Source organism: Montipora capricornis, chromosome 4, assembly GCF_036669925.1.
Source record: "Montipora capricornis isolate CH-2021 chromosome 4, ASM3666992v2, whole genome shotgun sequence".
Lineage (NCBI taxonomy): Eukaryota > Metazoa > Cnidaria > Anthozoa > Scleractinia > Acroporidae > Montipora > Montipora capricornis.
In genome coordinates this window covers 2,141,140-2,152,406 of record NC_090886.1, presented here as the reverse complement: position 1 = coordinate 2,152,406, position 11,267 = coordinate 2,141,140, and the positions used below count along the sequence as shown (strand labels likewise).

The 11,267-nt window shown below is 36.7% G+C and overlaps 1 protein-coding gene across 1 annotated transcript in view; it reads left to right on the top strand.

Moving 5' to 3' along the window:
- The first annotated feature begins 431 nt into the window (after positions 1-431).
- The window catches only part of LOC138045010 (ATP-dependent DNA/RNA helicase DHX36-like), a 17,642-nt gene continuing 6,806 nt past the window's right edge, over positions 432-11,267 (top strand). Inside the window, 12 exon segments of the mRNA XM_068891369.1 lie at positions 432-473; positions 4,522-4,641; positions 5,043-5,110; positions 5,294-5,339; positions 5,629-5,693; positions 7,064-7,118; positions 7,499-7,587; positions 8,412-8,529; positions 9,369-9,467; positions 9,750-9,923; positions 10,313-10,354; positions 10,356-10,400. Coding sequence (XP_068747470.1) covers positions 432-473; positions 4,522-4,641; positions 5,043-5,110; positions 5,294-5,339; positions 5,629-5,693; positions 7,064-7,118; positions 7,499-7,587; positions 8,412-8,529; positions 9,369-9,467; positions 9,750-9,923; positions 10,313-10,354; positions 10,356-10,400 — 963 coding nt within the window.

Here is an 11,267-nt window from a genome sequence, read left to right as displayed (position 1 = left end):
TATTGCAAGCGTCCATGGGTTCAACCCTGTTAAAGTCCCTGAATTTTTCAGGCTTCCTCTACGCAATTGCTAAAATTGCGTTCGTAACTGCAGGGATCATAGATTAACTTGATTCTTTCTGTTTTCCTCCCCCTTAGTCAAGTTAAAGCATGAAATCGTACTTTTTTCATGAATTTGCATATTTGCTTGTCAAAGGTCGACGACTGTGGCCACAGTACAGATGACATTCCCTTGGGGTGATAGGTTAAGGTGGGACTTCTACCTCTAAGAGCAACAAAGGGGCCTGATTTCTTGTTTGTATTCCATGAATTTTTCCAGCCATCAGATCTTTGGGAATAACTAATCTTTCAAAATTTTTGCTAAAAAGTAGTAGGGAATGGGTAATAAAAGACGTGTCCAGAATTATGCCATGGCCATCTCTTTCTGCAGAAATGGTTCAGTTCCAGTCCATGAAATATTTTAGTGCCAATGAGGTTTGAATTCAAAAGAATACCAACTTACATTGTGGCCATACAATCACCATGTAATAATAATCTAATAATAATAATAATATAATAATGGTGTTATTATTTTATTACATTATTATATTAGTTATTATTACTAGTAGTAAGTAGTAGTTAGTATGTCAATGTCAATGAATAAGTTATAGACCCATATCACTCAATGGTCCGAAAACAAAAGATTTTGCCCGTCGAACCTCTCATTCAATGTGAGGCTGGACGGGACAAAGACAAAGCCTTTAATTTTCCCCAAGGACTCCAAAATGGCCGCCGAGTGATAAAGGTGAATTATTCATTATTTTGTTTCAACTTGGCAATATTTTGTAAAAAAACAAAAAAAGGGTCTGGCCAACTTTTCCGCCATATTGATTTTGGGTTCATGGCTTGTTGTTTTCCTGGCCTCCACAGCTATGATGACGGGGTACCAGGGCATCCGATTCCGAGAATGCTTATGATTTTCTTTTTAGGTTTTTTTTTTTTTTTCAAGTTCGACCTCCGACCGAACAATATCAGAAAACGCTTTCGACGGTAAAACAGGAAAAAAAAAGGGGCGATAGCCTTATAACCATTTTGTGGGAAAAAGAAGCATGAGAAATGTCTTTTTGTGGATATTTTCCACTGTGCGCAACTTTTTTCTTGGAATGTGAGTGGCAACAAATTATATTGTGAGAGGAATTTATTGCACAACAAAGTTTGCTTTATGCAAACTGGACTTGTTTAAGATGATCATCATTGTAGTCACAGAGCCTTGTTTAATGTTGAGATTTATTAGGACTGAGGAAAATCTAAGGGGTGCTGTCCTTTTGTCAGAACTGGCTGGCAGACCCATCACTTTAAAAAAGAAATAATTGGCAACAATTTGAAGAAACACTTGCATGATAATCCCTCTCATTTTCTGGAAGAGTATATATCATCCTCAAAAGTGTGTTAATTTGAAGGCGTTTGTAGAATAAATCCTTCTAAAGTCTTGGTCTGGCCAGTCCAGTTTTGTCAAATTGAAAGCATCCTCGGTTACTATATATGAGCGATGGCCAAATAAATGCTACTCATATTTGACAACAATGATAATAATAATTCTTGGCTTCTGTTGAACAGAACAACCTGCCAAGATGGTTATTCAAACTCTGCAGTCATAAACACTGCCATGTATCGATTGGTAATTGTAGTAATGGTAATGACTTTAGTATTTTAAGAGGGTAGCACGTACCAGTTTTTAAGTTATAAACTGATGAGACCCTGTGGCCCCTCTATAAAGTAATCTAGTCAATACACAAGGTTAACACTAAATGAAGATAATAACAAGGTGATATATATAATAAGTTTAAAAACATATTAGAAAAGTACATATATACATCATAATGCCTTAATAATAAAAACATACAAAAAATTTCATTATCCAAATTATAGAAAATTCAATATTACTAGTTTTGTTTGCCTAAGTAAATGTCTTTATAACTTTCTTTTTCAAGGCTTTAGCACACTCTTTGGTGTTTTAAGTCCTTTATCCAGGTTATTCCATTCTTTAAATTGATCGTACAGTAAATGTTCGCACCACCTTCAGTTTCATTTTTATAACGTGGACAATTAAAATTTAAATTACTAAAGCTGGGTACTTCTATTGTGAGTGTCAGAGTTTAACTTTAGCATTTGCTTCAGGGTAGACCGGCGTTCATTCCTAGTGCATAAGATTCATGGGTAAATGGTCTCCCGTTTAATAACGTTAAACAGTGACACCAGAACGAGGATCGGGTTCAGCGTCCAGATGATTCTTTCTGCTCTTTTCTGTAACTTAAAGATGCTATTTGTATTTCCTTTTGATGTTGATGTCCATATATTGGCACCATAAAGAATAAACATGGCCCTTTCTTTAATCACTGACTTTACTAGTAAATTTCTCTTTGGTTTCTCCTCAGATATGGGCTAATATGTTTCAGCAGGCCAATTCATTTTTGAAATCTTTCTAGCAAGGATGTTCACAATGATTTGTGAAGTCAAGATCCTTCATCAACCTCGATTCCTCCCAGGCTTTATATGTGAATGGACATTCTCAATTGGTGAACTTGTTGAGAATTATAGACAGTTGATCTACACTGCTGTTTTTGGTGCCTAGATGTTGCTTTTCTCATGCGTTTTTCTCAGTCCCTTTTGCCTTTAATAAGCATTGATTTCGTTTTCTTCTCGTTTATGATCATTTTGTTCATTAATGGACCACTGTTGGTACTTTCTAAGTCTTTTTGAATATTGTCATTCATTGGTCGTGATGTTGTCCCATCTTGAACTTGATATTAATGTTGCATCATCGTGCTGTAGAGTATTCATTTGAATTTTGGACGTACAGTGAGGGCCATCATTGTATGAAGATTAAGAAAAAACGCATGGGGCCAACGATGGTTCCCTGTGGGATACCTTGGTTGATGGGTAACAGAGAAGAGAAGATGTACATCCGTTCACGTTTTCCCCCCACAAAAACATTGTTGTCTGTCTGACAGGTAGGAGCTGAAACCATTTCACTGCCTGAATCACTAAGGCCGCTACATCTGAAGTTTTCGCAAAGTAAAATTTCGTGATTTACGAGGTCAAAAGCCTTTTTGAAGTCGATTTAGATCATCCCGAGTTACCTTTCATTATCCATGTTAAAAAGCAGATTATCTGTTAACTGTATAAGGGCTGTTTCTGTAGAGTGGTTTTCTCGGAATGCATTGATACGTAAAGATGAGATTGTTTCATTTAAATAGTTTGTGAGTGACTTCGTTACGTGTCTTTCAAGAATCTTGGAAAGCACTGGTAGGACTGCAAATTGGGTCGATAATTATTGACGTCATCTCGAGGTCCATCTTTGTGCAACGGTGCAACTAGCGCAACTTGTTTTAACGTACTATCTATCTGTCTTCTGTCTTAGCTGTCTATCTATCTGTGTTCTGGAGGATTAGGGGGGCTCCCAATGACTGCAGAGGGCTGCATTCTGCCCATATCTTGCAAAAAGTCTTCACCCAATCAGACAACCACACCCAAACAACCAACTACCAATGGCATAATCTTTGTTGACATCCAATGCATCTTCCGGAAATAATATAATAATAATAATGATAATAATAATAATAATAACAACCCAATATATATAATATATTATTATTATTAGTATTATTAATATATTTAAAAAGAAGAAGAACAGCAATCACAGCAACAGCTTAGCTGATGTAATTAGTACTGTAGGTGATCCATCGATTAAAAGACAAATCTTCATCCTTAAATGAGAGAGAAACTAAAGAGCATCCATGATATATCTAGAGTATCATTCATAAAGCGAGGAAAAATAAATGAGTAACAATAGACCAAATGCAAATAACATGGGCTCCAATAAGTTATTCTTTTATCTTAAGTTTGTTCAAATTAGTCTGACTAGCCTTGTTTTACAATGAATAGGTTAGTGGGGAAGAGTAATTAATTATTGCTTTCTGCCAATGCACCATAAGTTGCATTTAACAATAATTATACATTTATTGTTTTGTTGTCTTTCTCTGCCATTCCTTCATCGAAAACCAATGTAAAGTAATTTTGTCTGCTCTTAAGTTGATTTGCAGTTCCCCAATATTATTATTATTAGTGAATCACTTGTCCTTGCCTACGTTATTAGTATAATAATTATACTTAAAGAGTGGATAGTGTTGAACGCATGCACTGATTGGCTACTCATACTTATACTATTGGCTCTTCATACTATTTGTGCCCAAAAATGTAATCTTTGCAGGAATAATTGAGTAAAATCATATTTATTTTTGTGCTATATTATCTCACTGTTTTAGTATATACTAAAACAACTATTCACCTCAGTAGTGGTGGCTAGTTTCGGATATTTACCTCGCCACTTCGCGGTTCTATAAATATCCACCACTAGCTACCTCTACTTTGGTGAATAGTTACTAATTTAAAATGATGATGATGATGATAACGGTGGCATTGTTGACGTTTCCACCACTGCTGAGGATGATCATTATCACTTCTACGTTTTCCTAATCTGAAGTGCATTGGTGTCACCAGATATTCTCCCAAAACAATCACAACGCTTCAGAACGTGTACATGGAGAAGATTGACCTGGATCTTGTTGTCAGTGTTGTCACCTACATCTCTCTTCACATGGAGGTTTGTTCCATTGGCACAATAAGGAAAAGACAAGAGGCTGCAAGTAGCCTTTACTTTGGCCAACTTCTGTTTGACAAGTCAATAACCCATGGTGTTTCCTGGTCCTGGGAAGCATCGGAAACTATATTGAATGCTTGATTTGAGGTTGGAAGTTTCTTTAACTGATACTGTCTATCTATAAAAGTGGTTAATAGAAATACACATTTATGAATCAAGACAATCCAAAATTCTATGAAAAGATTGGGAAAAAATGATGATCGAAAATCGGGAGGAAAATCACCATCCAAAGAAACTCCAAGGTGAAAACTATGCATACAGAGGGGAAATTATACCATATGCCTCAGGGCTAATGTTGAATGATCATCACGTAGTTAATAGTAACGTTTTAATTTATTTTAAAGGAAGGAGCCATACTTGTTTTCCTGCCTGGATGGGATGATATTAGCAAAGTGCATGACAAGTTGAAGATGTAAAAGTTTTCTCTTCAGGTATCCAAGACAAACATTTTTGTTTTATATCTTTAAAAAATTGTAGTGATCCTACAACTAATGTGGGTTGTATTGCCATCACTTTTAGTTTTCAGTTTGTAAGTTTGGGTTGTTTACAAAATTAAGGATGTTGTGTAATTTTTTGTTTTCAAAGGTAAATTTAGTATCATTCCTTACATTCCATGATGCCCATCAGCAAATCAAAGAGAGGTAATGTGCAACATTTTTACTCATTGAAAAGCCTGTTAATTTAAGGTTTTTCTTCTTTTTTTTTGCACAAAGTGTGCAACATCTTTATAAAATACTTGATACAAGTCCCTCAGATTAAAAGCCCGTTCACTTACCTCCCAAAGGTCTGGGCCTAATTGGTAAACCCTGTAGTTGCTGAATTTGATTTAATTTAAACACTTCTAGGTGCATCAGTTATTGTGTATAATATTAGTGTTATAAGATCAGTCATGTTTGCTGTATGAAGCAGAGATTGTATATTTTTTTGCAGGTTTTTGACCGTCCCCCGAAAGGTGTCAGAAAGATTGTCATTGCCACCAACATTGCTGAAACCAGGTACAGCAACATTAGGTATTTCATGGGTAACCATGCTATTTACAACCTCCAGAAGAGGTGGTCTCGTAGATAAGCTACACCCCGATTTACAGCCCAAAATCTGATCAAAAAGGTGCGGTTTACAAGTGTTTACAATTATTTTTTTAAAGGGAACCTCCACTCTTACTACAGAATAAGTTTAAACTGAAGGAAATTATGTTTACTTACAAATTTCTTCAAAATTGTTTCTAAGACAGTGCTTATATCAAGAAAAGTGAATTAAAACCTTTACAGTTGCCCCATTGTTCTTATACAAGAGATTTTGTCTAATAACAATAGGGCAACTGTAACAGGTCACAATTATTCAAGATGGCGGTGCCCGCGAAATTTGAAAACAAAAATAGGTGATTCTCAAACTAATATTTTGGATACAAACACTTTTTTGAAAATACTTTAGACTGACTTGACTGTAATGGTAAATTATTTCCTGCGATTTAAAGTTATTTTTTGTTGAAGTGGAGCTTCCTTTAATAGACGTAGTGTGTTTTTCCTCTCAACTCTAAATAGTTATTGCCCCCACTGATGGATAAAATCGTCTGGCATTTGACGGACTAACACTCTCTAAGTGTCGCTTTTTGGAGGCAAACTTTTTAGCCATTTTGTTTCTGTAGTGTATCAGGGAGGTGAATAGTGCTTAAGTAGTCAAATTGGTTTCACCAATCAGAACATCCAAAATGTACTATTCATTTGTGTGGTATGCACTACTACTACCGTAATAAAAAGTAATAATTTTCACTTGAGACACACTGAAATTTTTGATCAAAGATAGTAGCCTCTATTGAAGAGGATAGTAATTTAGGTGAGCCATTTCCTAAGTCTGGAAAGTGTCAGGAATTATCTGCTTTGTGAGTTGGTACTGCTAGTTAGGATAAAATGGGGGTTTCTTAACCTGAACTTACTACGTATTATGCATAGGACATAAAGATTCTTACGAAGTACTATTAAATTCAACTTTTGATAGTGGTTGTAATGTAGTGTACCCTAGAGAAAAATGATGTACATGTAGTTGCTTTGTCCTGGGCGAAAGGAAAACTGTCAAAGGATTGAGAGTCATAGGGTGGTAGGTTTGATTCCTTCATAAATCGTTTATTTCCATTTTAATTTTTTTTTAAACCTATTGCCAAGTAATATTATTATTAGCTGATCAAGTACGGTAAGTTATAACCTTTTTCATCTTCAAAACTGATAGATTTTTGGGCATATTTGAACCTGAGGAAGTTCTAAACACTAATCTACCTAATAAAAAATTCTTAAATGAATGGGAGATACTCTATGGGAAGTTTTTTTTGTTGTTGTTTTAAATGTTTGTTTGTTGTCTTTTGCACAACTAGCCTTACCATTGATGATGTTGTCTTTGTGGTAGATGGTGGCAAAGTGAAAGAAAAGGTAGGCAGTGAGATCAATGATGATATCTTCAGCAGTAATCAAAAATGTTACTACCACCAAATTGCTCACCAAAATCGTGATGAAATACCAGAATTTCTGCTGTCTAAAATCTGACCTCCTCATTCTTCTTAATGAACATACCACTTCCGTGAAACAGCTGTTGATGTTGCCATAGTTACTGCCAATTCTGGGACATATTTTTTCAGACTTGCCATCTCTTTTGGGCTGATATTTCATGAAGATCTTATCTCCTTGCAGATAACAATAATATTTTTATCATCTTGGTTAAGTACATGTGTGCCATACCAGTAAATCCTTACCTACTAGTTGCTACTAATTACACTGTTGGAGCTAAAATTCATTCTCACCTTCTTTCTCAGACTTACGATGTAAGCAACAAAATTGCCTGTTTGCAACCAGTGTGGATAAGCAAGGCTTCCTCTCGACAAAGGAGAGGTCGTGCTGGAAGGTGAGCGTTGTTTGCAAAGAAAGAAATATTTATGTAGCAGACATTATTATTACTATTATTATTATTATTATTATTATTATTATTATTTAAATTATCAACTCTGGACTCAACTGAAAGTCTGTGATTGGTTCTGGTTTAAAAGGAAGTCAAGGACTGGGACCAATTAAAACACTGCAAGGTTTTTACATCAAGTGCACTTTACTTTTCTGTGTCGTTTGGAAATAAACTATGCCTTTGTCATTAAATGACTGTATTGTTCATTATTTGGCATTGGTACAATCCCTTTAAAATCTTTTGCCTCATTCTCAGACACTGAGGTAAAAACTAGTAAAAGTGAAAAGCATTAATATATTTTCAAATATTTTGTCCATTTCCTCAGCAAATTGTTTTTGCTGGTTGTGCTGAAAAGGGCCATGGGATTTAAAAAGATGAAGGAAAAAATATATCCTGGTTTTATTACCTTCAGTGTCTTCATTTTTGTGTACTGGCTTCAATTTTTTTTCTTGAAAGTCGACCGTGATTCAGCAAAATAACTAGCAACGCTTTACGTTAGATTTCTTGCTTGGAAAAGGACGATCACATGTACAACACCGAAGGACTGAATTAGTGGGACAAAAGTACATATCATCAATTGACTAACTAGTTTGTGCAAGCTGAAAACTTTGCATGAAACTATAGTCCAAAACAACTGGTAGATCCTGTGGAAACTATTTTCCTGATGTATCACCAAACCTAGTAACATGTTACTCTGCCTGTGCAAAACAGGAACAAGAATAATTATCATTACTTGTTAGTGCAAGTGGATTTGTTTTTCTTGACCACAGGGTTCAACCTGGCTACTGCTTTCACTTATTCACTAAATTTCATGCCGATGCATTGGAAGATTATCAGCTGCCTGAGATGTTACGCACTCCACTTGAAGAACTGTGTCTTCAAATAAAGGTATTCACTCGAGATAACTTGTTGTGATTGCCAGTTATACCGAAATAGCTCCCTAAACATAGCGTTTTCACACACGTGACCAGCACCCATGTTTCACTAAAACGAAGGGAACTGTGAAAGTGAAAGTGAGAGATTTCGAGGCAATGAAAGGCATAGACTACATTACAGAGACTAACACAGACTAACACATACCGTGCATTTACCTTTCGACACACCCATTGGATGGGTGTGTCGAAAGGTAAAATGCACGGTATGTGTTAGTCTGTGTTAGTCTCTGTAATGAAGGGAACTGTTTTTCATGAAAATGTAGTCAACTCCCGTAGGGTATCTTTGGGACACAACTTGGCGAGTACTGTAGCAGCTTTTGTAAGCTGGCAATCGTTTGGTGTTGTAACAGAACTGCTATTTTCCCCTTATTTGGCCTTTGCTTTGGAACAACCACATCTTGCCATCACCTGAAAACGCTCACGAAATTCTAGTTCTTTCAATAATTATTATTTATTGGTTTAATCATATTTTGTCTATTAACTCTGCTCAAATGGACCTCTTTAGCTTGTACGTTTGTTTTCCCATTTCAGGCCACGTGATGTTCCCAAGGGAATTTTCTTTTGTTTTTACATAAGTTATGCTTACATATGAACGCACAAAAGACGACATTTGAAAGAAACTTTTCCTGGAGTAAAATCACGTGGTTTGAAATGGGAAAACAAAACGTACAAGCTAAAGAGGTCCATTGCATTCCCTCCCGCAGAGGTCCGGCTTCGCGCGTCGAGTGTGCTAATTATCTTTTGCGCTATGGTTGGTTTTATAAGCTTGTTGATTGCATTTGTCGTTGCTAGATCCTCAAGCTTGGTATGATCAGTCCTTTCCTGACCAAAGCATTACAGCGACCAGAGGAAAAAGCAGTTTCTAATGCGTTGGAAGTACTTCATCAACTGGTTGGTAATTCAGTTCACTCGGGATGCAACTGCACGGAGTTATTTGACTTTTTTTCAACGTTAAGGAACACTGTGAGAATTAAATCGAAAAAAGAGTTTCAAGCAAGTTTTAGCAAATTAATTGATTGATTAATTATTCATTAATGAGACCCACAGAGTTAGACCACGAGTTATGAAAGTAAGACCCCGTTGAAATATGATGTCGATTTTTTTAATTCTCTTTTTATTGTGTTGTTATCGTTTAGAAAACTACAGTATCATTTTCCTTTGGTGTCATTTCAGAATGCTCTGGATGCGAATGAAGAGCTGACCCCACTTGGATATCACCTAGCTGCTTTACCAGTGGATCCACGAGTCGGCAAAATGATTTTATTTGGTGCAATATTTTCCTGTTTGGACCCAGTGCTGACGGTAGCGTCCGTTTTGGGTTTCAAAGATCCTTTCGTTTCTCCACTGGTAAGCAAGAGCGCTCAGAAAAGAAACGCTGCTAGGAAACTGCTTTTCTTTTTTGTTTTTGTTGTAATTACGCTGTTGTCAAGTGAGCGTAATAGAGTAGTTATAGACTGAGTGCTGTAAATTCATACTAATTATTTTGACCAATCACAACAGGCTTGAACAATCAAACGAGCCAATCATAGCGCAAAGCGAACATTGGCAGCCGGCAAAGGCAGCCGGCCTTAATCGCGGGAAAACGTCGACCAATGAAAATTAAGCTTGGTCTTGCGTTTATTGGTCAACTTGGAAAACGAATCGCAACTTTTTGGCCAATCACCATGCGTTGTAAAACAAATTGAGAGAAAACACGTAATTACTTTTCAAACCGAACATTCAATATTGTTTTACAGGGTAAGCAGAAGGAAGCAGAAGTAGCCCGCTCAAATTTTGCTGGGTGATACGCGTAGCGATCATTTAGCTTTATTGAAAGCTTTCCAGGTGTGTTGCTGGCAATCATTTGTGTACAAATCTTGCTGAAATCTGAGAGGAAAGGCTTCAAATGAGAGAACGAGTCGAAGAACCCGGATTATAAAAACTCCTTTTAATTAAATGCCAATACCCACTGGATGAGCTTCTAGAGATTCCCAATTTTTGAAAGTTTTTGTAGTGGGTAACCGTTTCGAAATCGTTTTCAAAGGGTAAATACTGTACATGATGAGGAATGGGGAGTCAGGGTGGTTTATTGGTCAGCAACCGTACCTCCCACCTCTGTGACCCGGGTTCAACTCTGACTCGGGTCTTATGTGGACTGAGTTTCAGTCCATCTCAATCTGACTGCGAGGGTTTTTCTCCGGGTACTCCGGTTTTCCTCCCTCCTCAAAATCGGCCTATCAGGCCGTGGTGCTGTGCTCCTAGGTCATACATGGGTCGTGTGCAGGGGCCGAGCGCCTACTGAGGCTGCACAGCTCCTTTGGTCCGACCTCGTTTAGCTGCTCCCTTAGTAATTCAGTCTCCGATTAGTTAGTAGTAGTAGTAGTAGTAGTAGTAGTAGTAGTAGTAGTAGTAGTAGTAGTAGTAGTAGTAGTAGTAGTAGTAGTAGTAGTAGTAGTAGTAGTAGTAGTAGTAGTAGTAGTAGTAGTAGTAGTAGTAGTAGTAGTAGTAGTAGTAGTAGTAGTAGTAGTAGTAGTAGTAGTAGTAGTAGTAGTAGTAGTAGTAGTAGTAGTAGTAGTAGTAGTAGTAGTAGTAGTAGTAGTAGTAGTAGTGTAGTAGTAGTAGTAGTAGTAGTAGTAGTAGTAGTAGTAGTAGTAGTAGTAGTAGTAGTAGTGTAGTAGTAGTAGTAGTAGTAGTAGTAGTGTAGTAGTAGTA